Source organism: Oryzias latipes, chromosome 23, assembly GCF_053564925.1.
Source record: "Oryzias latipes strain Hd-rR chromosome 23, Olatipes_Hd-rR_3.1".
NCBI lineage: Eukaryota > Metazoa > Chordata > Actinopteri > Beloniformes > Adrianichthyidae > Oryzias > Oryzias latipes.
Window position 1 is genome coordinate 10,526,866 of NC_136259.1, and position 27,127 is coordinate 10,553,992.

Below are 27,127 nucleotides of genomic sequence, written 5' to 3' on the forward strand. Positions count from 1 at the left end.
TCTGGTCAATAGAACTACATGAGAAGTTCTATTGACATGAGAAACATGTCATTTTTGTTGGCTCAGCATTAAGGCGTGCCCCTCCTCCTCTTCCTCAGATCCACCTCCAGTTCCCCATGGAGTTTGAGTTCAGTCAGTACTACCTGAAGTTCCTGGCTTATCACTACGTCTCCAACCGCTTCCGCACCTTCCTGCTGGACTCGGACTACGAGCGCATCGAACTGGGTAAGAGGGGGGAACAGGCGGCGTGGCGGCGGGTCATTGTGGTGCTTATCTGTCTGTCCATGCAGGAGTGCTGTTTGAGGAGAAGGGCGAGAGGAAAAGTCCTCTGGTGTGCAAGTCTGTTTGGGACTACATCGACCGACTGAACAAGAAGGCACCCGTCTTCTACAACTACATGTTCAGCCCAGAGGATGAGGAGGTGGGTGCTTCTGACCTTCATCGCCCGCCAGATGCCACCAGCATTGACGGGAACGCTGTGTTTTTGAGTTTCAGGTGTTAAGGCCGTACACCTTCATCTCCAATCTGAAGCTGTGGGATTTCTACACGGAGGAGACGCTATCTGAGGCACCGTCCTATGACTGGGAGCTGCGGGGCCGGCAAGAACGCGCAGAGGAGGTGGCGGACAAACCCGACACCAGCGCTCCCGTGACTCAGCGCCGCATCGTGTGGCCATGTTACGACAACCTAAGCAAGGTGATGCCAGACGCCATCAGCAAGCTGCTGCAGGACCTGCAGAGTCTGGAGGCTGAGCTGGGCCAGACGGCGGAGAGGTGGAAGGACACCTGGGACAAAATCAAGATGACGCAGAGGACGGACGCCAAACCGGAGAGCAAGGTGAGGAGGCGACTGCTTTTCCCGCCTCGTCAGTGGAACCCTGAGCCCGCTGACTCTGGACTCTCCTCCACAGCCGTCCTTCTCCAGCTCCCTGCTAATGGCGTCCAACCTGAGCCACCAACGCCGCTCTCAGGGAGTCTGCCTGCAGGAGAGCGCCGTTGGGCCTTCCCTTAACCTGGGCTTGGACTGCGAGGGCGGCGCCACCTCCACCCCGGTGCCGGGCCGAACCAGCACCAGCACTCTTTACAGCCAGTTCCAGAGCACTGAGAGCGAGAACAGGTGAGGCAGCCGCCATGCGATCACCTGCCCGCCATGTGGTCCACCTCCTCTCTGATTGGTTATCATCTGTATCCACAGGAGCTTTGAAGGGATTTTATACAAGAGAGGATCCATTTTGAAACCGTGGCGACCCCGCTGGTTCGTTCTGGATAAAACCAAACATCAGGTAAGAAGTATGTCTCAAAACAACAAGCACTCTTCAGGTAGGCATCTAACTCCACCCTGTTCTGATCCTGCAGCTGCGGTACTACAACACCCGACAAGACAAGGAGTGTAGGGGGTTCATTGACCTAGCAGAGGTGGAGGCCGTCACTTCAGGATCACCGATGGTGACGTCACCCAAAATCACGGAGAAAGCCTATTTTGACGTGAGTGTCAGCTCGGTGGCTTATGCGCGCTCGCCTTCGATGGGTCCTGACTTCTATTTCTTTCCCTCGGCAGCTCAAAACCACCAAACGGGTCTTCTGTTTTTGTGCGCAAGACGCCGCCAGCGCCCAGCAGTGGATGGACAGCATCCAGAGCTGCCTGTCTGACGCCTAGAGGAAGCAGGGCTTCTGACGCTCCGTCCTGTTGAACGTTTCAGCCATTTTCCTATAAAACTACAAAAGAAAAAAAAGAAAAACGTTTCCCCTCCTCAGTCTGACCACTATGAGTCTGAATGCACAAAACCAACTAGAGATCCTTCCAGAGCCCCCACCTGCGCATCACCTGTTGAAAAGAGGAGGAGCCTGAAGCCTAACGGACCAAACCTGCAGGAGCAGACACTGCTGCTCTCACTGCCTCGTGTAGCCACTCAGTGTCTTCAGAGGAGGGGGGGGGGGTCCTTAGTGGTTCATGAAGGATGTTCTGTTTAGCCCTTTCCCCCAGCTTTTTTCTACAATCAGAAGTGATTTACTGTGAAAAGCATGAAATTATGGTGGCAGGAAGTGTTTACAGAGTAGATGACCCCCCCCCCCCCCCATCACTACGAGGGACGCCTCCTTTAAATCTGTAAGGGAAACTGAGAGGGGGGGCGTTGAGCAGAACAATGTGGGGTGTCGCACAGTATTATGGGATGTCTTCATAAAAAGACAGCAGGTCACTTTTCCACGTTGGGGCGACGCACCTTCCCGTCTGAAACAAGGGAGGGGTCGCCCCCGCCACCCTGTAAAATCCCCCCCCCCCCGCTGCTGTCTAAAGGTGAAACTGTAGATTTGTTGAATAAGTCTCTTGTATATACGACTCCAAATTTGTATGTAACGTTTCTAGTAGTAATTTATTTAACTGGTCTTTTCAGTAAAGGTTTTTCACATCACTTTATTTTTTAATTAGGAATCCAATGTGCCAACTGTTTATTTGTGTATTAATGTGACTAATGCTCTTTTTGTTTGGAAACCCTGGTTTTGATACATCACTCCTGATTTCCCAGGCAGTCCGAGTAAAGCGGTGGCAGTGGAGTAGGCGGCGTCCTCTGAACTATTGAGTTTTTCGCCGCCTGCATTGGTCAGACGGCAGAGCTCACCTGTGGGAACGTCACTGCCTCTCCTCACTGCTTCACCTTCCTCCTCCGTGTACAGCAGCTACAGCTATAACAAAACCCCCTTTATTTATTTGGTTTTTATTTAGAACGTTCCCTCTGAGATGGGCTGTCAATCATGTCAGTAGAGTTTCTAGACTCCAAATAAAAAACTGTGGGTTCAAATGTTCTCTGGTGAAGTTCTGTTTCCACAGCGGCGTTCCTCTCAGCGCCTTCAGTTGTTTCTTTTATGACAAGTCTAAAGGATAGAAGGATCGGGTCCAGCTTCTGGGTTTAAAGTAAATGCTTAATAATCAAATCAAACCCATCATTTCATCTTATAAACCCTCTTAATTACACTCACCGGCCACTTTTTTTGGTACCAGGTTGGACCTTCAGAACTGCCTTAATCCTTGGTGGCATCGATTCAACAAGGTAATGGAAACATTCCCCAGAGAGTTTGGTCCATATTGATGCAGTTGCTGCAGATTTTTCAGCTGCACATAAATAATGCCAATCTCCCGTTCCACCACATCCCAAACCATCTCCATTGGGTTGAGATCTGGTGACTGTGGAGGCCGTTTGAGTCCAGAGAACTCATTACATGTTCAAGAAACCAGTCTGAGAGGATTCCAGCTTTATGACATGGCGCCTTATCCTGCAAGAAGTAGCCATCAGAAGATGGAACACTGTGGTCAGAAAGGGGTGGACATGGTCAGCAACAAGGCTGTGGCGTTGGAACCATACTCAGTTGGTACTAAGTGGCCCAAAGTATTCCAAAAAGATATCCCCCACATAACACTACCACCAGCAGCCGTAACCGTTGACACAAGGCAGGACAGATTCATGCTTTTTTTATTGACCAAATTCTGACCCAAATATAGCAGCAGAAATTGAGGCTCATCAGACCAGGAATTTGGCCATTCTCCTTTGACCTCTGGCACCAACAAGGCAATTCCACCCACAGAACTGCTGCTCACTGGATATTTTCTCTTTTTCAGACCATTCTCTGTAAACCCTAGAGATGGTTGTGGGTGAAAATCCCAAAAGATCAGCAGTTTTGGAAATTCTCAGACTAGTCTGTCTGGCACCAACCATGTCATGTTCAAAGTCATTTCAATCACCTTTCTTCCTCATTCTGGTGCTCGGTTTGAACTGCAGCAGGTCGTCTGGACCATGTCTACATGGCTGGCATGTAGGGGGTTCATTGGCATTGAGTTGCTATGTGATTGGCTGATTAGTAATTAACATCAACAAGCAGTAAGACAGGTGTACCTGATAAAGTGGACGGTGAGTGTAAATGGTGTATTCTTATAGAGCGCTTTACTGTCACAGTCCCATAATCATACATTCACTCTCTCCACCTATAGCCAACCAAACAATACATCTTGCTTAACCCTTGTGCTATCTTAGATGACAACTCCCAACTCCCAATGTTAAAGTGCCTAGGATAGTACAAGGGTTAACATTGGGAGTGAGGTAATCTAGCCCCCTCTAGACAGTGCGCTGAACTTTTTTCTTCAATGATTTTTGATCTTCACTGGTTTCCATGGATTACATGAAATCCTCTTCACCTTTATCCACCTTTGTCATGGTAGGGAGTCAATGGTCATCTTGATCCCATAGGATAGCACAAGGGCTATAGACACATGGGTGGACGTTCTACCCCTGCAGCACAGCTGCAGAAGGTGGGGTTCACTAGTCCATAGCAGGGCCCACAACCACCTAAAGGACAATTTGGTCATCAATGATCACAGCACACTGCAGCACCAGATCTCCAAACAAAGGACAGACAACGACAGGATGGGGAATTGCTTTTTAAAGGTCTTTTAAGTGTAGATAATATTTGTGTATAGGTAGATGAGGTTTGGTTGATTTCAGGGAGACAGCATGAAGAACTCAAATATCATTACAATCAGAAGGTCTTTGCTCACTAGCTAGGTCAACAAAAATCTGCTTCAAGATGCACAGAAAAGGTAAAAATAAAAAAATTTGAAATCTCCACTTAGATTGAATCCAGATCAAATTTCACAAATGTTGATTTTTTGAGAAAAGAAAAGGCTGAATTTGCTTTAAATAAAAGGCTGACATTATTGCACACGAGCAGAGGACAATAATACTATTGGAGACGTTGGTGGACCTGCTGTTTGCTTCAGGAGCAGCAAAAAAGACAGGAAACCCTACCTGGATGAAGACCACATGAAGACAATGCTGTGCTAGGACGTACAGTAAATGCCTGCATAAGTGCTTTTATTAAGCTTTAAGAGGAAACAAAAAAGAATATTTTCAAAAAACAAGTATTTATTGTTGAGGCATCATTAAAAGTCAGCCTGTGCTTTCCGTTCAGGGGCGACCGGGTAAAATCCAACCCACCAGGGAGACCGGAGAAATCTTTGAGGACTTAAAAAAATACGCAGGCCGGCGTTCCCTCCAATTCTGTGGTTTTTAAAGAACTCTGCTACATTAAAAGAGCACAGCTTTATGTGCAACATCAGGAAAAAAAGGCTTTGACATGATTCCTCTCCTCTGTGGCGTTTTGCTTCTGGCGGTCCACCTCGTCGTTGGTTGGCAGTGTCCATGTCCGATAGCATGGCAGAGTGAAAACACCGGAGACCAGGGAGTCGCTCTGGAGGAGGCTGGCGAACGCCCCGCCCAAACTTGCTCAAACCGGCCCGTTGACAGACACTTCCTGTGCTGGCGCCACTGTCTCTCTGTAGAACCACAGATGGGAGAACCACACCCTCAGCCAGGAGTAGCACACACCCCTTTTTATAAAGCAGCAAATCACAGACCATCAAAGTAAAAGCTCAGTTTTTCCTGATTCCACTGAGACAGAAATCTAAACCCACTACTGCTAAAGCCAGTTCCTGAGGGGAACCTGGCTCCAGTGGGGAACTTGGTCCCTGACCTGCAGAGCACACAGCAGCGTGCAGATCCCAGGTCAAGTCTTTGCCGGGGGGGGTCTGGACACCCCATGATGCAGATTTTGGATGCATCAGACTGACCTCATCCGTCTTATTAAAGTATCTGTGGGTCTTATCTGTCAGACAGGTGGATTGTTTTCATGAGTATCCTGGCGTGTACGGATCAGTGGGTCACATGACCTACAGGCTCCTGATTTAGCATTAAAACCCCAAACTGTTTAGAACAAAGACAGTGATGATTTATGAGGAAACAACCGTCTGTCTTCAGTGAGGGGAGAGTATACTTTGCACCTCCTCTTTTCAGCTGAGGAATGGGTCGTGCTCCTCTTGTTTATGTCCTAAATAAGTCAAACTGAGCATGCCCAGAAGTGTGGAGAGCCCGAGGCACTTACTTCCTGTCGGCAGGTGTGTTTGCAGGTGGCTCATCTGCGGGCGGCTCGGAGCTCGCAGGAGGATCTGACAGAGACAGTTTCTCCAGGGAGGCCAGGCTCTCCTCACTGTGGACACACAACAACACAATTCGCACACAGCAGCTCTGACACACAAACGAACCTCATCACGCCTGACCTTCACGTGGATCTGAACACCTTAAACGGTTTACCCACAGTTTCAGCGCACTTTTTTTTACTCACACTTGATGAAAGTTCAAATCCCACCTTAGAGAGGGTGGGGTTGTTCTAGCAAAGCAAATGAGCACTCAGGTTGGGCCTAAGTTCCTTCACTGCTTCGGTGCACTTTACAGGGCGTCCATGCTCATGACTGGTAGATTGTTGAATGTAGAACACAATGCATTGCACTTGAATGATTGGTCATTGGTTATTTTTATTTCATTAGAACACAGTGGTTTCATAAATAATCTTTATCAAATGATCATATTTATCAGGTTTTTACGCCTAGAAATCAGTGACATCATGCTTGCTGTTTAAAAAAAATGTAGTGAGCATGAGTCTGAACCGCTGTAAAATCCAGGACACAGGGTTGTCCCAAACTCTGTTGTCTTTTAAGGGTTATGGATTAGAGTGGGAATTAGGACAATTAGGCTGATTTCCACTGATCCGTCTGCGGTCCGACTCTGTTGTGTTGACTCAAACAATAGAACGTTTATTGATCAATCAGAATGTTTACGTCGCCTCCGTCACGTGTGTGTCTCAAATCCATACCTCCACACCAAGCTTTACGCTGGAGTTCTATTTCCAGTGCGTTGACCCATCAATGTTAAGGTAAAAAGCCAGAGCAACAGGAAACGGGTCTGGGTTACAAAATCAAAACTTTGTTTGTTCTTTCAAAATAAAATGTTATGAAAGTTTATTTCATTTTAAGGTGACGGACCCACGTGATAACACACGTAAACGTTGCAGATAATGCTGCCATCCATTTTCGCCATGGACGACAAAGCTTACCTTTGTCAGTTAAAAAAAGTTTTTAAAAAAACCCATCATTTATGCTAAAAATGGCAAGTATCCCATTGCAAAAAAAGTTCATTAAATACCGTATTTTCCGGACTATAAGTCGCCCTTTTTTTCATAGTTTGGCAAGGGGTGCGACTTATACTCCGCAGCGACTTATATTAGAAATAAATTGAAATAAATCCATTGTTAACCCTCCTGTTATGTTCATTTGTGAGGAACAGAGATGATGTTCCTGGGTCAATTTGATGGATGAGGTATGTTAAGTGTTAAGAGTATGTTAAGTGACTCAGAGAATCAGCAAACTTTTTTTTACAGTAAGATCTTGAAGGCTAAGAACATAATATTCTATTTTCCAATGATTTCATAGATTCAGAAATGCAATAAAAATGAGAACTGTTTCTACAAATACAGGATGAAAACAGAGTATTAGTTGGCCAATGATGCTTCATGAAAAGAATAAATAAATAAGTTTGAGAAAAAATTACTGTGAAATTATTAGATAAACAGTCTGCTATGATTGTGTCATATAAGGTTGTGAAAGTTAAAATGCGACTTATAGTCCAGTGCGACTTATCTGTGTTTTTTTCTACTTTATAATGCATTTTTGGGCTGGTGCGACTTATACTCCGGTGCGACTTATAGTCCGGAAAATACGGTAGTTTGTTTGGATTTAATGTAACCATAAGGGTTGGTTGGCCCTCACACATTTACACCTCACTAAATCTGGCCTTCTTTGTAAAAACCTAAATCAAAAAGCAGAAATACTGAATGTTTTGTGGTGATTTTTTCCCCTGGGCAATGTGGGTGGTTGCCCAGGACGGAATCTCTTAGGTGGCACACTAGTGCCCAAAAAAAAAAAGTAAATAAATAAAAAAAGGACAAAAAACAATGCCAGATCCACCACAAACCTTTTGAGGTCAGGTGTCTTGTTTTCGGAGGTGGCTTCCGTGGCAATCTCTGCAGCAGCCTTAGCAGGAGGTGCCCTCTTGTCTTCGTCCTCGCTGTCGGATCCTCCGGAGGAGCTGCTGTCTGAAGCTATGAGCGGAGCTTTCCCTCCTTCTGCTGCTGACGGAGAGCCACAAGAGGTGCTCACTGCTGCGGTGGCACAAACACACACACCTACAGGTCAACACAGCAACTTTGGTTATGTTTTTTCTAGTATCACCCTGTCATAAGGGGGGGGTCTAAAAGCTCCATTGGCTTTGGAGTGAGAGTTTACTCCTCCAAAAAGAACATTTTATTTCATTCACCAGAATAAAGATTTGAGAATATTTTCACCACAAGTGTCTTTTTTGCCGTCATCTGTGCTCCTCTCCATCATGAGAAGTAACCGTCCTTCATTCATTTCTGCTAATGGACGCCTCATCAGCCATTATCCATTACTGATACGATGCCTGACATTAAATTGTTCTTTTGTCACTTAAAGACAAAGTTGGAGTTATACCTTTGAAATCTAAGAGCTGAAAGGTAAAAAAATTGGGGAGGGCCTTAAACGCCACGGTCCTTTGAAACACTTTAGGCCTTAAAGCTAAGCAAGGCCATGTCACACAGCCATTATGTACATTTTGCGCATGTTCCACATGTGTAATTTCTGTCTTTCATGACACACCCATGATATACGTGATACAAGTCATTCATAAGGGTTTCTTGTGTTTGTCATTCGTCGATGTGTTCAGATTTTTCAGCCGACAGGTTTTTGTGACTTCGGTTTTGAGCCGTTTAAAATTTTGGGTCGGTTGAGAATTACACAGTTTATGCGTATTTTGCATAACTTATATGCAATTATTACTTAAATCTTACACAATTGTTTGTCTGGTAAACTTTTCCCACAACTTTATATTGCGTATATGGCACACATATCATGTTAAAATTACAAAATCACACAAATCCCTAATGAATTGCACATAAACAGTGCAATAATCATGCACGGGTATATAACTTGACGATCTTTCACCCCTCCAACAGTCTATACAGAGTGGGGGTCTCCTACCCGACCCCCCGTCCAGAGTGGTATCTCTCTGGTGCCGACCAGGGAAATTCGACAGTTTAATGAAAACAAAGCATCGCAGCGACCCGCGGCAGGAGCTGACCATGGTGCTGTCAGGATGTGATTTCTGCTCAGTAACCTAAATGTCAAATATTTTCATGTCTATGAAAATTGTAGATCCACACTGAAGGCATCGAAACTATGAATTAATGTGTGGAATTATATACATAACACAAAAGTGTGAAACAACTGAAAATATGTCATATTCTAGGTTCTTCAAAGTAGCCACCTTTTGCTTTGATTACTACTATGCTCACTCTTGGCATTCTCTTGATGAGCTTGAAGAGGTAGTCACCTGAAATGGTCTTCAAACAGTCTTGAAGGAGTTCCCAGAGATGCTCAGCACTTGTTGGCCGTTTTGCCTACACTCTGTGGTCCAGCTCACCCCAAACCAGAAGTCGGCAACCAGCAGCTCTGGAGCCACATGCAGCTCTTTCATACCTGTGCTGCGCAGTGCTCTGTGTTTTTGTAAAATAACTATACTAATAACTGTAATTCCGGATTATAAGGCGCTACTTTTGTCACGCTTTCAACCCTGCGGCTTATTCAATGATGTGGCTAATTTATGCATTTTTTTTCTTTTTTTTCATGCATTTTTTCTAACGGCCACTAGGGGCGCTTGAGCAGAAAGGGTAAGAGTGAGGGGGAATACGGTATATGTGTCGAACAAGACCCAAGTTTAATGTAAATTCCTGCTTTGTGAATGAATAGCACGAACACACCGTCATCATGAAACCAACGGGTTTGGAACAGCCGCTCTGCTGCGTGAGGGAGAGGACAGCGCAAGTTCAGGAGTGAATTTGCCTCAGGATGAGAGTGACTCTGACAGTGACAACGAAGGAGAGACAGAGAGAGTGTGTGTGGCGCAGAATATCTGACGCTATTCCAATCTGACACTGAGGAGGAAGACTTCCATGGTTTCAGTGCACAGGAGGCGTGTGCCACGCAGAGGCGCCTATAAGTTACTGCTGCTCTCAGTGACTTTTTTTTTCTCTCTCTCTCAGTGACTTTTACCGGCATGTTTTTTTTAACCAGCCCTGTTAGTGCTGTTACTACCATATTGCTGCCCTGTTCTGTTACTGCCGCGTCAAAGTTGGGAATAGAGCTGTGACGGTATGGGATTTTTGATCACCGCGGTAATGAAGCAGCAGGTGTTTCGGTGTCACGGTTATACACACATATATACAGATATGCAAGTAGCCAGGATAGGCTCCAGCAGCCCCATGACGAAGATGAATGAAAAAGGATGAATGGGGGAAAAAAAAAAAAAATATATATATATATATATGTATATGTATATGTTTATAGATATAGATATATATAGATATATATAGATATATATAGATAGATAAATAGATATATATGACCCATTTTCATCCATGCAACACGAGCAAATTGTACGTAGTGGCTGTGAGACACGGCTTATGAAAAGGACTATACAAGAATACACTAGTATTTAAAGACAATGTACACACTGTCTTTAAGGATCTCTCACTCTCTCACATACACACTAAAACATTTACAAAACGCTCCAGGTGTTTTGTAGTTTAAAAATAAGAAAAGTTGACAGAAACTGTATTGTATAAATGAGTCCATAGAAGATCGTCTTTTCTGTCCCAATCAGACTGTATCCAAAAGTCTGTGACAGTGACACTCACCAGTCTTGCTGTGGTTTTGTTTGGCTTGTTTGTCTTCAGGATCAGCTTCTGTCCTGCAGGACAGACAGACAGAAACCGGTTTAAGGACCGCTCTTCCATCTAGATCCTGGAAGCAGAACTCACACAAGCTGTTAAAGTCAAACATGTCTCACCCATCGAAAGGCTGGAACTCCGTGAAGTTGGCCCAGCCCGTTCCCTGGGCATCTCCATTCTTCGCCGCCTCCTCCACGGTGTCAGCTGGGCCCTCCCACCCGGATGCACTCTGGGACGCCCCAGTCCCTCCAGAATCCCTGAAATCTGCCGTCCAGCCAGGATCTGGATTTGCTGACTTATGCTCAGAGTCGTCCCCATCGTCCGACCCAGACCCGTGGTCCTGCTGCCGGTCGCCGTTTTCCATGCTGCTTCTCGAGCTTCCCTCCAAAGTCTGGGAGACCCCAAACCTGGACGGAGAATTCCAGTCAGAAGACACACCTCTCTAAGGTCCAGTCAGAAGAACATTTTCAACACGTTGTTACTGCATTTATCTATTTAAAAATAGAAATCTATTTCTCCATCAAAAGAAACTGGATTCTTTCCATCTGATACTATGAGGACAGCAAGTTTGTCATTTAAAAGTTTCCAGGTTCATCCAAAATAATTTTAATCCACCTCGTTCTGGATTTAGCTTGTGTTGCATAGTTGATCTCCTTCTCCTCCCAAATGTCCTCCTCTTCTTCAGCATCATCAAACTGGCGTATCCTTTCCTTGCAGCAGGCCTCAAAAGCTGCCGCGTTGGCCTGAGGAAAAGAGAAAAGGCTGCTGGGAAAGCTTGTTCAACCTTCAAAAGCACAGGAAGCTTCAACCAACACTTACACTGTTGTCATCAGCATCCAGATTGAAGTTGATCTCAGCAATTCTATCAAATGTGGCACTGAGAAAGGGGCAAAACCCAAGGAAAAGGGTAAGACCAATCACAAAATAAACTTTCATTCTGGAAAAAATGAAGAAAGCGAAAAACTGACTTGATGTTTTCATCGTGTTCACTGAATTCCTCATCGTTGAAGCCAAACTGATCCACAAAGTTGGCGGTCATCTGCTGGATCTGATAGTCTGCGAAAGTCTGCAAGGAACAGGAAGTTCAAAGGGAAGCTCTTCCTGTCAGCTGCTGGATCAACGTGGAGGAAGTGTACCTGCTGCAGGGACAGGTCGTTGGGGAAGGGGCCCTCCATGTCGTCGTCCTCGCTGGAGGAGTGCATGTTGTGGGTGCTTACCTACACAACACAAGCTCAGCATCACACACCTGTCTGAACCTGCAGCGTAAAAACATGCTGCACAAATCAACAGACCTTTAAAACACTCTCACAAAAAATCTAAATCAACTTTCAGCTTTAGTCCGATGACCCTATCCTTCGACTCCTAATAATGATGGCAAATAACGAGAGCAACTGCAGGAATCGGAGATCATAGCCAGACCATCAGAGCTTTCTTTTCCATAAGCCAAGTCTAAACTGTATACATTTGACAAAAAAGACTTTTCAGTCCAATTAGCTCACTGACATAAAAAAAGCTTCATTAGGCTACGCAGCTGCCAAGTCCCAACATCCTCACCATGAGCTTTAATGGACCTTCACTGTTAAACACTCAGAAAAAACAACTGCTGTTTTTAAGATTTCCACACACCAACAGTCTAACTGATTGCTATGATTAAAAAAAGGGATGGCGCCTGTTATCCATGCAAATTTGTTTAGTTAGATAGTTCTGAAGCCAGCAAACTCCTGACACACTGTTTGGGTCAGTCAGGTTCTGCTGTAGGCTCTGCTGTGCAGCCCTGTTGGAAAAGGAAGGGGCCGTCCTAAAACTGTCCCCATAAACTGAAGAACTGAGGGGTTAATCACAGCTCCTGGACCCCATTACCATGACCCTCCCTCCACCCAACTTTATACTCAGCATGGTGCAGTCAGGCAGAAACTGTCCAGCTTCATCCAAACAGAGCAGAGAGGATTCTTCCCCCCCAGAAAGTGTCTTCTTTTGTCCAGAGTCCAGTGTTTTACTCCGCTACTCCAAAGTTTTGGTTATGGATGTTTGAATGCAGTTTTTACATTGACCTTAAAGAAACCAGCTTTAGTCATCGCTGATTTGAAAGTTTAAATTTAATCTCTGCCAACAGACTTGAGGCTTCGCTAACTGGAGTGGCAGGTTCATCTAACATCCCATCTGCTACTGCCTAAACAATGAAGAGGTTTCCACACCAGAGCCACAGTCTGAAAGAGGCTGTTCTGAGCTTTCCAGTCTGAAACTGAAGAGTTTAGCTCTTAAGGAACAGCTTTGTAAAAGTTTTGTCCCAGGCTAATCTGTTCCAGAAGAAAGATGGCTGACCAGCTCCACCGTGTTCCTCCTGTTGGTTTCTCTCAGAGTCTCGTCCACAAAGCTCTCCCATCGACCCCTGCAGTCTTCTGGCAGCTCTGCAACAAAAACTCGGTCACTGACATGTCAATCAAAACAGGGCATTATGGGAATTATGCTATGGGACTTTAATACCTTTGATGAGGTCAGCAATCTGGGTCTGAACTGGGCCTTTCTCCAGGTTCTGCACCACCAGGTTGGCAATTCTAGTCAAGTGACCCATGTTTCCTCTTCTGGTACCACCATTAGCCCTGGCATGCACAGGTTCAGTTTAGACCAGTAGAGTAGGGGTGTAAGAAAAAAATCGATTCGGCAAAATATTGCAATAGTTCATTTGGCAATACTTTTTTCAATTCAAAATGCTGCCAGGACGATATTTATTTAATTATGTCTGAGCATCCTTCAGTGTCTAACTCTTGTTGACTTCACCCTCCGACCTCTAGTTGGCAGCAGAGCACACGGAGCCTCTTTGACCAGCTCTACACCACGCAAAACAACAGGAAGACTGCAGCCAGAGGCAGCTTGTTTCATTGTTATGAGACATGAACTACTTTGTTTTAACTTGGGATGGATACCAAACAGAAACTCTCTGCCATGTTGCTGCCGGTAACATATAAAAGCGTGGATTGCAGAACCTCCCAGCAATAGTTTCTAAGTTAAGAGACCTGATGGACCACAGGGATGTGTGAGAAGCGTGGCTGCAAAGGTGCAGCAGAGCGGATTGATATGTAAACAAAGCACCTTCTTTGTCACATTAAAGCAACTTTCCTTCGTTCTGTCATGCTGCCTCATCATCACACTTTTTTGTTTCTGGAAAGGATCAGTGTGTCCCACCCCACCCTTTATTTTTGAAGCACCATTCTGGCTCCTGAACCGTTTAAAAGTACTGGAGAAGCTAAATTATTAAGCAATGTTGAAAATAAACAGCATTTTATTGCCCCAATAGAAACTTATTGGTTAAGGCACATTCATTCTTTGTTTTTTCTTATAATGAAAAATATTTTGCTGTGGAAATCAGACAATGTTGACTGTTCCCTTTGTATATTTTAACTTACCAAAATAAAAGCACAATGAATTTGCTTTGGTAAATGCAACTTATGAGATACAGCTGCAGTGCTTGACATTGTGATCATTAAATAAACTGAATTTGACCATTTTATTACAGTGGAAGACATTAAAATTTAGGTATAGTTTTTTCAAAGTCATATTTAAAAAAAAAGAAAATATGTTTCAGTAAAATATCGGGAAACGTATCGTATCGCCAGACTCTTGCCATTAGATACCCCTACAGTAGAGCCACCCCTCCTCCCTCTTTCACCCGCTCCCTTTCATGCGGATGTTTCCCAACACTCCTGCGCGTTCAGCTTGCATGTCCTCCTGCATTGGCAGCTTTTGCCTTGTTAAAGGTCATCTTCAACATCTAAAGTTACTTTAGCATCAAAAGCAAGTTTATGCAAATGTTTCAGCCCTCTGAATTTCCTAAGCATGTTCAGTTTTAATTGTGAAGCATTCATCCATGCATTTTAGCATAATGTAATTTGATAGTTTTTCTCATAATCACAGTGAAAGCAGCAGGAAAATTACACCTTACTGTATTTTATCATTCTCCTCCCAAGCATCAAGGATCCTTTGAACCAAGCGACACTTCTGGAAGAGCTGAAAGTTCAAAACAGAAAATAAAATCCATAGGGCTTCCAGATAAAAATGATTCTTTTATTTCAAGACACTTACATGTGCTACAAGGGCGTTATGAACAGAGGTCTGTGGATCGCTGGCTGAACTTGTCTCTGCTCCCTCTCCCTGCGTGTCTGAGCTGGTATCAGCGGGCTTCGTATCATGGTTCTGGAGGCCCGGACCAGACAGCTCCTCTGAAGACGGATGGTTCAGCACAGCCGACACGCACAGCTCCACTTGGAAGTGCAAAAAGTTATTCCAGGAGTATTTGAAGAACAGATCCTACATGAAGAACAAAGATTGGAAACAAAGTTTAGATGAGGAAACAATACAGACCAGAGTATGTTCTGAAGAACATGAAAACAATCCCTCAAGCGTGTGTTCAACAGAACCATCCCGAGGCTTTTCTGCAGATCATAGACACTTGGGGTTTTCTTTGTTTACAGCCCCAAAAAAAGATCTTTAAACGTTTTATTAATCAGATGAATCCTTTTTGATCTGAGTCCTTCTGTAAGATAAAAGAGAAAAGTACATTCTCCATACTCTGATTTACTATTTATCTAAAGTACTACACATATGATGGTTCAATAAAACGACCTGAAAAAGACCCATTGTTTTCTACAGAAGGTAAAACTACATTGAAACAGTTGTACTACGTGTAAAACAATGTAAAGAGAAAAAATAAATGAATATTGATCATTCTGAGTTTATCTAGACACAACTGAAAAAACAAACAGCTCTACATCTGCTAAAGAGTGGATCCACCTCTGAACATGAACCGTACTCATTAAGTTCTAACCACACGTCTGCTCTTTTAAGGTAACTACTCCCCACCTTCTGTCTTAATAATAAACATTTTTTGTTTGTTTGTGTATCTTTTGAAATTGTTTTTTTTGTTTATATTTAATAATACCTGATGTCATTGTTGTTAAATCAACTGTGTGTAAAACCACAACACAAACCAACAGCTTCTCTATCAAAGAGATCATAGAGGAAAATATATATATAGCTTAGCAAAGAAAAGCAGTTCATCCTGTCATCTACTGAAACGTAGACGTGTGCTTTATCTGTGATGTGTGCTGCTTGTGTCAAATGAGACATTTTCAAAGGGTTTTTCTTTGTTTGCAACCTGAAACCAACATGGCCGACCTCTACTTTAGAGACTTCGTGTGACAATGGCAGCTGACCGGTCCTCATCAGCTAGCTAAACCCACTCTAGTCGAGTACCGTATTTTAACGACCATAAAGCGCACTTAAAAGTCTTAAATTTTCTCCAAAATGTAGGGGGCGCCCTATGAGGCGGTGCGCCTAATGTGTTGTTGTGAGACTTTGGCAGAGGACGTAGAAGAGGACGGCAGGAGAGCAGGGGAGGGAAGTGTGGGTGTGAAAGAAGAGACCAGATGGGTTTTTCCACGCGTCACCGTCTCTGTTAATCTGTGACTTCAGGTACGCACATCTCACAGATGCTGTGAAAAAACAAGTGAAGCAAATGAACTCGGAGCTTGCTGTCATTCCGGGAAGGAACTCCAACCACTGGACATCGGTGTAAACAGGGCGTTCAAAGTGAGGTTGCGAACAGCGTGGGAGTGATGGATTCATCAAGACTGGGAGGCAGCGCCGGGGGAGTTACGCCGCAATTTGTGAATGGATTGTAGATGCTCGGGCTAACGTGTCTGCTTGTACTGTTATTCGAGCTTTTGCAAAAGCTGGCATCATTCATGAGGAACCGCACAGCAACGAGACAGACTCTGAAGTGACAAAAGGGAACCTGGCGTGTTTGAAAGAGATTTAGCCCAGCTGTTCATTTCAGATACAGAAGATGAGGAATTTGATGGATTGTTGGATGCTGTTTCATGACTGAAAAAATAAAAAATAAATCACAACAACTCAGTTTTGCTCCCACTGCCTTTTTTAACGTGCCTGCGCCTTAAAACCCGGTGCGCCTTTTATGTGTGTGAAATACCGAAAAATCACCCATAACTGAAACTGCGCCCTATAACCCAGCGCGCCTTATGGTCGTGAAAATACGGTAAGTTCAGATGGAAATTAGAGATGAGCTAACCAGTAGTAGGTCCATGGTGGTAAGATTGCAGAGCTCCTGGCAGATGGTAGGTGAAGTGGTCTGCAGCAAAGCAGCCACCAGCCGAACCACATGAAGGCGAGCGTTCCCAAGAGGCTGTTCAAGAACGCCAACGGTCGTCAATATTGCACTTTTCTAGTGAAAGAAAGAACAAGCGTCATCTTCTACACCAACTTTGTCAGTTGCAGGGTGATGGGATCACTGAGGCCAGCTAACTGTAGGACAGAGGTAGGGTTTAGTTCAGTTTATACAGAGACACACATGGACCAAAGGGACAATCCCCAATTAACGTGGGAGGAAGCTGGACCAACCAAAACATGCATGGACGAGGAGAACATGCAAAATCCACACAGACAGGACCTAGCTGAGATTTTAACTGGAGCCTTCTCACTGTGAGGTGCTGACCACTACACCAAATTCCATCATATAAAGTGTCTTCACAGCACCAAAAAAGGGACATCAAATCCAAACCCTGAACTGAGCCAACCAAAGAGTAACATGACAAACAAGCATGACTAGAACTGTTCTTAAACAGCACATAGATCAGCGTTTGAAAGCATCAAATCATGAGTTTAACAAAGTGTTACCTTAGGGGGATCCAGAAGAACCTGCTGGAAGTCCTTTAGATGGGACTCGATGGCATTTAAAATACTGCTGCTGACAGTGTAAGACCTTTCATAACCCTGAGAATACAGATCCATCAACCCCTCCAACCTGCCAACAATACATAGGCAAATACGCTGATGTTTAGTGGATGTTACAGCCTCACAACTTTTCATCCAATCCTGGAAAACTAAAGGAACCTAATGAGCATTGCAAGACTCACCCAGACCTTCTGGTCTCCAATAAGGTAAGTAGCACTTGAGTCCCGTTAACGATGGAAGTCTCGCTCCTTTCCCCCTCAAACATGTTTTTGAGAAGCCCTGCTACAGTCTCCTGCCTTAAAGACATGCAAGGATGAGCGACAACAAGCAGCCAGCACACACAGGCTTTCCTATGGCTGAGGTTAAAGTTATGGCTGCAGATGATCACATCAGCTGGGCTCATCACAGACTTCAAGAGTTGAAATCTTCAGTTTTTGTCCAAGAACTTCAATGAAAAATAAAGTTTAAGAACTTACATTTCTATGACAGCCAATAGTGGGTCCGACTCCACGTTCTCCTGCATCTGATTGGCCTGGTCTCGACTAAGGCGAATTATGTCACAAAGCGTTTGGGAGGCATTTGATTGTCTCTGGAAGATAAATGTGATGTGGTTGACACTCTTTAATGGTTTACCAATTTGCCCACCGGGTCTTGAGCTTTGAGCAAACAGGAGGTGAACCCTCGGCTCCTCAAAGCAACCCCATCAGTCCTCACCTCTTCATCTTTGCCAGAATGAATCAGCTCCGTGAGTCTCTGGACCAACTTCTCCTCATTCAGCCACTAGAGTAAGAAGGAAAAACAAACCAATCTATCAGCTTCCTGTCTTCACAGCAGCTTTTGTTTCCACTCAGGCCCGGGGCAGCTAACCTGCAGGACCTCCTGCCTCAGCGATGCAGGCTCCACACAGCTGATGAGGCGAAGCAGCAGGTCCATCATGGCAGAGGCATCGATGTGTTTGAGCACTAGACCAATAAAGCCTTCTTTTTTCTTTAGAAAGGTAATCAACTAAAAAGCAAAGATGAAATATTTTCAGCTATAGAAAACAACCAGAAAGACATTTCAAAGAGCATTGCATTCAGCGGACCTGTTCAGTTTTCCTGGCAATCAGGTTGCCGATGGTTTTGCTGAAGAAACTGGCCAGTAAGGGGTTGAGGGGGGGATCCTGCTCCAGGAAGTGGTAAAGCATTTCAAGAAGAGACTCATCCCCGCCAAGCTTATCGTTGATAAGGGACACATCTGAGGTTAGGAGCTCACACGCAACATTTGGAAATCTTAAAGAAAAAACACACAAGGGACCTCGTTACGAGTGACTGGAAGAAAACCCAACAATAAGAAAAATGTAAAGACTTAATTTCATTTGACTCGAATGAGTCTGAAGCAACTGCATTTCCAGTTTGGAACAGCTAGAAATACAAGTGGCACTGCTGAAAATGGTTGAGGTTTTGACAGCCTGCGCGGATCTGCTCATTTGGCAGAATAAAGGACTGGAGGGGCTTTCATGCGGTCACAAAGACTTCTGAGCAACAAGTTGTCCGTGAGAAGGTTCCTGCTGGGTTTTTCCCCGCCCGAATGCACTGAGTGTATTTGTATTTCATTAGCAATGCCTGGCTGTCACTTGGACACTAAATTACCATGGAGAAATTGTAATCTAGATTTATATCCGTTTTTGTTTTAATGTAGTTTTGTTTAGAAAAACCCTTGAGTTGTTTGTCTGAGTGTTTGTTTATTAAGTCTTGATGAGTAAATTCTTAGAAGACGGTTGTTTTTCTGTAAGTAAAAATGATAATTGAAATTAAATGTGGTAATAAACTGCAGACTGTCACTTTGAAGAAGTTTCAGCTGCCTTCAGGAGGACTTTTTTTTTTTTACAAACAAGACAGTCTTCTCAAAAGTTGAAGAAAGTTCCTTTTATTAGCTGTTTATGCTTTGAAAGACCCTCAATTTCAGTGATCGATGTACCAAAAAAAGGATTTGTCCTATAATCAGTCTTATGAAATTGAAACTTATTCTTCAATTTCTGCTGGGATATGTTTATTTTAACACAGGCAACAATCTGTGCACAAACATATCATTCATAATTTGGCACAAACCAAAAAATCTTGCACATTTTGTTTATTACCAATAAAAAAAAAATGTTTAACAACTCACAGATCAAAGTACTATTCAATATACTATGTGTGGACGTATAGAAACCATTCACACATAATATATTGATTAGCAAGAATTGTGCTTTGATCTGTGGATTGTTAAATTAGATTTGTGATCCCTGCCGAAGTAATGGTCCACAGCCTAGCATCTCAGTCCGGGTTTCATCTCTACCAAGATGACCAAGAACATCCAAATACAAGCTTTGCCAGAACCTTCCGAGGGCAAACTAACAAGAATGTAACCTTGAAAACATGCAGGCTCCAGACTGAACTGGTTTGGACTACCTGGAGTTTGCTGAAGCAAAGACATCAACAAGTAATCAACATTTATGGGAATTTCTGCTGGAGATTTGGACAGAACTTTCTGAAGAATATTTCATTAATTTTCTCAAATAACATGAATGCTGCTGCTGTGGTACGTAAAAAGTGGCTACTGTGAATTAAAAGGTTTACAAAACATTTTGGTTTATAAAAATGCTTGCTGGGTTGTTTTTTTTGTAACTACAGTTGTTCATGTGTACAAACCTATTATTTCAGGGAAACAGAACATTTTCAAAAAAAATCTGAAAATATTGGAGTGTTTGAAAACGTTGATTGGTAGTTTCTCCCTATTTTCCATCATCAGTGCCCACAGGTCACTAGAATACAAATTTATGTGCCTTTAAATCAGGAATCTAAAGCTTGTAGATTAAAAAAAAGAGAGAGAGATATTGGTAACTTCAAAAATATTGAACGCCAAAATGACTAACAATTCAAGTTCTGCCTAACTGCTAAACATGACATGCTGCTTTTATGCTTTAAATGTTCCAATAACTTTGTTACTAATACTTTTATTTACTTCTGTTGTATGTTATGTGGTTCCAGGAAACTTGTATGAACTAAATGTAAAGACACAAGTTTTTTGCTCTGCTTAATTTTCAGAAGAAAGAAGGGAACAAAAAAAGAAAGCAGGAGACTAGTGTCAGCAGGTGTAGAGAAGAAACTGCAGATCTTAAACCCAGATTACACCACCATAAACTAAACCATGTTGTCTGACTTTACCTAAAACTCTCATTAAAAAGCGCATACTTCATTACAGTTCAGTATTATTAAATATAATAAGTCCTTAGGTCCCACAAGCTAAAGTGAGACCCACACAAGCAGTAAAATACCCTCGTGCTTCGATTAGATAACAGCTGAATCAGCTGGACCTGTAACCTTTATTGTTTGGTCCTGAACCAGAGCTGCCTGACCCTCATCCCAGAGAGCTGCTGCTCGTTTCCCAGCTATCCCCGCCCTACCTTTTGCAGACTTCCCTGGATCAGGTGATTCTGAATTCTTACTGACTGAACATATCCAATCACATGCAGTTCTGGTGGTTGTGTGAGGATGTGTGTGTCTGTGTTGGAGCTCACTTGAAGCGGCTCCTCTCCTCCAGGTCAGCCGGTGGCTCTGTGGTGATGAGGCTGACCAGCTCCTGCATGCAATGGTCCTGGGAGAGGAAGAGAAGCAGCCGACGGTTCTGGGCCTTACACTCCTGCAGGACATCGTCCTCCTCCATCAACTCTTTCAGCGTCACGTCTTCTCTGTCCAGCAGCTGGTCAATGTGGGAGGTGGTGTGTAGGTCAAACTTCCAAAACATGGTGGCTGCTGGGACGAGGGGCACGGCCCTGTACCGAGGAACAGCAGAGACGAGAGAGTAAAACAGGTGGATGAAAGAGCCCCCAAACAGTAAGAGAAAGTGGGAGGAATGCAAAAAAGAAAAACGGAACAAACAGCTTTAAATAGAACATTTCACTCATTTTAACAAAAATCCATTCTAAACACCAGTGAAATCTTTCATTTTAATAAAATTAAAGCTGAGAGAAGCACAATGGTGCGCTCACTTAGCATTTAGAAACCGTTATGAAGGAAACACTGAAAACCCAACACCATAAAGATCCATGTGGAAATCATTTATGCTGTAAATATCAGTCTAAAACTCAAGCATCGTCTAACAACAACAACAAAAAAGCCAGGACTACCAAAGTCAAGTACTGGCACATACCAGTGGATGAAATGTGGATATCTTTAATCAGACCTCCCCCGGGGGCAGGCAGGCATTTATGTTTGTGCAGACAGGAGAGAGTGTGGCGAGGCCTGGCATTTATCAGCATCAGTCTCTTCTTAAAATGCAGGGCTCTTCAGGAGATGAGACGCAGAAAGACTCATAACCTGGAAAACTGAAAAGGTTCGTTAGTGAATCATCGGGACTTGTGTCACGGCTTATGGAAGAACCCCGGAGAAACCACAGGGTTAAATTTGGCCACTACTTTATTTTATTTATTTATTTTCTATTTTTATTTTATTTTTATTTTTTTGACCGCCGTTAATTGCTGCTACCCAAAATGAACAAAGACTAACCTCTAAATTGATTTAAAGGCCCAGAAGAAAACTGTTGTTGGGTTCTCCAGGGTTCAGCATTCATATAGAAGACAAATGTTTAAAAAGCCATTTGAACACGAAGTTCTGTGTTCATCCGTTGATCACAGTTGATCAAGATTAGTCTAGCTCCTTGTCTGGTGTCAGTAGCACAACAGTAATAAAGGTGATATTGCTGCTGAATGTTTCTCAGATCAGTCTTTCCAACCCTGTTACTCAGAGAACACCATCCTGCTTATCTCCAAACCTTCCATGGCTGTCATCATCAGACTTCTGCAGAGCTTTATGATGAGCTACATCAGGTGCTTCACCATGCAGGACAGCGTTCCCGACTGTTCAAACCACTGTACATCCACAGGTAATCTCAGGCTGTTGTTTTCTCTGACACTCAGTTTCTATGGCAGCTCAGCTAAAAACACAAGCAGCTTAGTAAAATAATTAGCCTTGGTAAGTAACTCTGCCAAAGTCAATGCATCAAGTGTTGATCGTGGAAGTTAAACTAAAGGAGGAAATCAAAGAGCTTCCTTCTTTTTCTTTCCTATTTTCCTGAGTAGGACCTTTCCCTCCGCCCGCATTAGCCGAGCCAGCCGTGTCCATCTGGCACACATTTACAGAGTACACAAGTGCAATAATAACCCACTGCCGAGCACTCCCTGTGGACACTGAGCAGGAAAGCAAATGCTTGACTTTACATCCAAAATAGAACCCACAAGAGGCGAGCTCGACAAACAGTCTACCGGCAGACATCATGCATGATGAAAGGAGGAACAATGATGCATGAAGAGCACGCATGTGGACGCTATGACGTGAAGCAGGCTCTTGTTTGGTTAAAAGCAGCAGAAATAAAGAAAAGGGAACGTTAACAGTTAGTCTTATTTACTTGCACAAAGCTTCAAAATATGTTTATCTTTGTTGACATACTGGATCGGATCACATTGTTTAAAAGTTTAATTAAATTCAAACAGAATGTCTATAAATTACGACTCTAAGTGTTTGTGATCAATGCAGTCAATAATTTAAACTTTGAAAGTGTTAAACAAATCTTTATCATACTGAATTAGCTTAAGTTCGATGCAACCTTTACATATAAAACCAACAGTTTGTGTTTCAGATTCAAGGGATGAATGTGCCTGTTGAGTTGGTTCGGTTGATTCAACAATCTTCAGTGAGTTTTCTTGGCATGAAATAACCTGACATCAACTGGTTTGCTATGGAAGCTCAGGTTTCTGTTTACTTCAACTCTCAACCGAGGCGCCGCCAGCAGAAAGGAAAAAAAAAGTTTCAATAAGATTCACTCTATGCTAAAAACAAAAGCGAGATTACGACATCAAGTGATTAGAAATCAAACTACATCTTGATTTAGAAATCAAACTAAATCTAAGCTCGGATCTGTGAGCTCGACTCTTGCACCAACCAAGGCTTTGGTCGCTCATGGTTTCAATCGATTCGGAAGCTCTTTGGAAAACCGACGTTCTTGAATGAAAGTGTCTTCACTCATAGATGATGCGTTTAAAAGCTGATTTACAATACGGTCGATGCATAAAGGCATAAGTTGTAGATGAAGTCCTACCATGATGATCTGAACAGAATCCGCGTCAAACGGCGGCTAAGTTCCCATCTGACGAGCCTCGCTGGTTTCCTGATCATAAACGTCAAAAGACGGTTTCTTCGGACGGTGCCTCGAGTCGAGTCTTTTTCAGAGTGTTCAGCTAGTTAGTTCCTCATTTTGATCTGATTAGCATCCGAGCTAATTAGCGCCTGACAGGAGTTACCGTATGCTGGACGGAGTTAGCCAACTTCAATAGCTCTTCTATTGAAGTTCAACTTGGGTTCAACTACTTTACTACCATATCGGCGTGGGGTCTAGATTTAAGTCGTAACGCGACTGCGGTCAGAACTTACCTTCGACTAAAAGTCGATTGTTTCTCCTTCCGTCTGCCTCAGATGTGATGTAGTTTTGTCGTCAAGAAGTATAAAGTCATTAGAAATGAGGCCAACTCGTCGTAGGCTTAGGGTGCTAGCGTCCGTTAGCCAGTGAGTGATTTGTTTTGAAGAGGAGCTCAGTCTTGCTGTGTTTAAGCTAGCCCAACTTGGCTAGTCAAATGTCGCTTTTCGGAGCCATCGAAAAGCAGCTCCGCTGTGTTAGATGCCTACTCAACACAGCGGGGATTCGTGTATTGTTTAGATGTAAGGCAAGGATTTACACACGCGAACGAAGCGACATGAACGCGGGGCTAAGTTTAGCATGCAAAGAGGAAAAACTCAAAAATTTAGAATCAAAATGGCGACATGGCCGCGGGAGCGAGCAGCAGATCTTCCCGGGAACGAGCGCCGACTTCAAACGGCAGGCGAAGATGATGATGAGGTTCAAAACATCACGGAGAAGGAAGCGACCGCCGCGTGCACACTGCGCCAAAGAAGAGGAATGCAAAGAAGGATTTTAATCCATCCATTTAGACACATTTGCTCAAAACTTAAAAAAAGATGATCACGGTAGAAAAACAAACACTAAAAATAATTATTAATTTCTAATAATTATTATTTTGCTCTTTCCACTCAGTCGCAAAACAAAAGATGCCAACACTAATTTAGAAAGTTTAATAAGTGAACTCTTAAAAAAAAAACCTTAAGGTTAGAAATTAACAGCATTCTATTCAGAGTTATTATTTTAAACTTGTCCTGTCCAACAGCTGAGCACACAGATAGGAGCTGAAGGCATCTTGTGTTGGACATATTTTTTTACTGATATATTATTATTTTTTAATCATATACATGTTTTTTCTAATTAACATAATCTGAAAATATTTTAGATAACTGATCTGCATTTGCCATGTTGATTTCAAAAATGGTTATGTCTATTTTTACATGATTAAGTAATTCATTTTTGTTATGTGCTTTATTGATACTTAAGGATTCTTAGTTCTGTCTGATTAAAGTCATGAACAGGATTACGATAAATCATGTAAAAAAATTGTTACGGTAGAACAGGGGTTATATAAATTCCCTTCCGTCTACTCTCTTTCAAGCAATTTTTAATTTTATGTCAAATTATCCTAAGTTTGATACGTTATTGTATGAATGTATAACAAATGATTGTTTTGTTTTTGTGTGTTCTTATTAAATCAAAATCAAATCAAATTTTACTGTTACAACAGGGGGTCTGGATCTTCTAACACACTAAGTGTGTATTTGTATAAACCCCTTTTGTAATTTGGGCTAAACTTTATTAAAATTGATTACATTTCCTTTTTCTTTTTGTTGTTGTTGGACCGGACAGAAAAGAACCCGAGAAAAGAAGGGGAGATGTTGGAGACAGGGGGTAAGGGCACAAAAGAAAGGGGGAAAAGAGGAGTTAAGGAAATCCTTAAGCAACAAGATGCTGGAGGATTATCATCATTACTGTCTGGTGTTAATGTTAGTAAAAAGGGGGCGTGGCCTGTCCACACACATACTCGAGTGTTACAAATATACCTGTTGGCTCCAAATATCTTCACGTACAATCATGTCAACATGTACACAACGAAACTACAGTTCACACACACATACGTATGCATACAAACCAACACATGTAAAGCTTTTCAATCTGTCACACATTCTATTTGTGCAAAGGTGAGCTAACGCCTGTGCTCAGGTGTGTGTTTTTTTCTGCTGAAGTAGAGGATGGAATGTCAAAAGAGGGAGCGTGCCCAGCCGTCCCCAAACCAAGACCCCCGCCGACGCGGTAGCAAGGGCCCCCCAACACGAGCATGGTAGAGCAGATAGAGGAAATCCGCCCATAAAAGAGATTTTGATCTCAATGGGTTAAATAAAGGTTAATAAAGCACAGACATACACAAAACCAAAACACTCATGTTGGGGATATTCAAAGGAAGTACTGAAATTCTTATGGGACGGCTCCAGAACTGGTGGCTTGGTGACTATTTTGTGGCAAAGTGTGAAATTCTGTGATTTTCTCACTTTGTGTGAAAAGAAAAACTTTTTTTGAGCCATCTTCATGAAATTTCACAGAAATGCCACAAGGATAAAACTACAACCACAACAGAAGTTTTATTAACCTTTGACCCCTGGAAGAGGCTGACATCTTGACCCCCCCTAACTACTCTTTCGTACCTACTAGAAATTTAAACTCCTCCTAGGGGTCTCAGTTTTTACCCTTGTAACTCCTCAAGCATCATCAGGAAGCTACTAAAATGTTGCTTTTACAAGTTGTAGATTTTGAACAACATCCAAATGGCTCAGTTGGTTAAGTGTAGGACTTGAATATGGAAATCCAGGGTTTGATTCCCAGGGGGCACAAGAGCTTCATCCAGTGTGGGTCCCTGGGCAAGACCCTTCACATGTGGCCACAAGGGGGCTCAAGCCTGTGACAGGCTGAACTGGGCTGAGAACCAGCACAGGTCTTGTGCCTTGTATTTTATTCCTGGATAAAGTACAAGGTTGTGCCAGGAAGGCCATCTGTTGTAAAATATCTCTCAAACCACCTGTGTAACTCATTCACTGTGGCGACCCCTGAAGAGAAATGCCCAAAGCTATGCCAAAACATCAAAAAGTTAGCTTGGTGAGTGTTGGCTCAAGCTAAACATAACGATGTGATACACAATATGAACATACTCTGGGCAGGGGAAAAAACTCAGTTTCCAAGGAAATCATAAGGTTTACTTCTGCAGATTCTTTTAATAATTTCATAGACCTGTTCGTTACCCTCAGACGACCAAAATATAAAATGGTTGCTATGGACAAAATATGCCATTTTGAAAAAAAGGGTTTTTTATGAATTTGTCACATGCAGAGAGAATAGTATTTGAGGGGAGTAAAGAAATGTAGCAGCCAGTAGTGCAGGTGTGGGTAGCTACAGTGCCACTTATGGCTTTCATTTTGTTTTGTGACTTTTGACAAGAACATCTAACATAATGGTTGGAAATCTTGGCTCAATGGTTGGAAATCTGCTGGTCCTGATGGAATATCACCACGGTTGCTAAAGGACTGTGCGTCAGAGCTGGCGGTGCCTCTTCAAACCATCTTTAACAGGAGTCTTCAGACAGGATGTGTCCCTGGCTTGTGGAAGACCTCATGCCTTGTCCCAGTGCCCAAGGTGACAAGGCCTGCAGGGATGAAGGACTATAGACCAGTTGCCCTAACATCTGTCATAAT

The 27,127-nt window shown here is 43.2% G+C and overlaps 2 protein-coding genes across 16 annotated transcripts in view; one reads left to right on the forward strand and one right to left on the reverse strand.

The window, feature by feature from the left end:
• Window positions 1-2,797, forward strand: part of sbf1 (SET binding factor 1) — a 60,171-nt gene extending 57,374 nt beyond the window's left edge. For all 13 annotated transcript variants that reach the window (XM_023952681.2, XM_078941795.1, XM_078941791.1 and 10 more), the window contains 7 exons: window positions 99-225; window positions 291-421; window positions 496-837; window positions 911-1,116; window positions 1,195-1,282; window positions 1,356-1,484; window positions 1,558-2,797. In XM_023952681.2, the coding sequence (XP_023808449.1) occupies window positions 99-225; window positions 291-421; window positions 496-837; window positions 911-1,116; window positions 1,195-1,282; window positions 1,356-1,484; window positions 1,558-1,656 (1,122 nt within the window). In that variant the 3' untranslated portion in view covers window positions 1,657-2,797. The remainder of the gene's footprint in view (window positions 1-98; window positions 226-290; window positions 422-495; window positions 838-910; window positions 1,117-1,194; window positions 1,283-1,355; window positions 1,485-1,557) is intronic.
• A 1,615-nt stretch (window positions 2,798-4,412) lies between these two features.
• On the reverse strand, window positions 4,413-24,392 carry ppp6r2a (protein phosphatase 6, regulatory subunit 2a). 3 transcript variants are annotated; one of them, XM_023952213.2, is made up of 23 exons: window positions 23,879-24,392; window positions 21,603-21,777; window positions 20,971-21,225; window positions 18,514-18,700; window positions 18,297-18,434; window positions 18,144-18,209; window positions 17,906-18,018; window positions 17,612-17,725; window positions 17,373-17,499; window positions 16,768-16,920; window positions 14,763-14,987; window positions 14,623-14,687; window positions 13,167-13,282; window positions 13,005-13,090; window positions 11,819-11,899; window positions 11,651-11,748; window positions 11,502-11,559; window positions 11,298-11,425; window positions 10,802-11,089; window positions 10,650-10,702; window positions 7,853-8,039; window positions 5,928-6,032; window positions 4,413-5,322 (listed from the first exon to the last, which is right to left on the reverse strand). In XM_023952213.2, the coding sequence occupies exons 3-23, from the start codon at window positions 21,195-21,197 to the stop codon at window positions 5,274-5,276; spliced, it is 2,664 nt and encodes an 887-aa protein (XP_023807981.1). In that variant the 5' UTR covers window positions 21,198-21,225; window positions 21,603-21,777; window positions 23,879-24,392; the 3' UTR covers window positions 4,413-5,273. The 3 variants fall into 3 exon arrangements, with proteins under 3 accessions (XP_023807981.1, XP_023807982.1, XP_023807983.1); XM_023952214.2 differs by lacking the exon at window positions 23,879-24,392 and adding an exon at window positions 23,547-23,784; XM_023952215.2 differs by lacking the exon at window positions 21,603-21,777 and having other exon boundaries at window positions 23,879-24,296.
• Window positions 24,393-27,127: the final 2,735 nt, after the last annotated feature.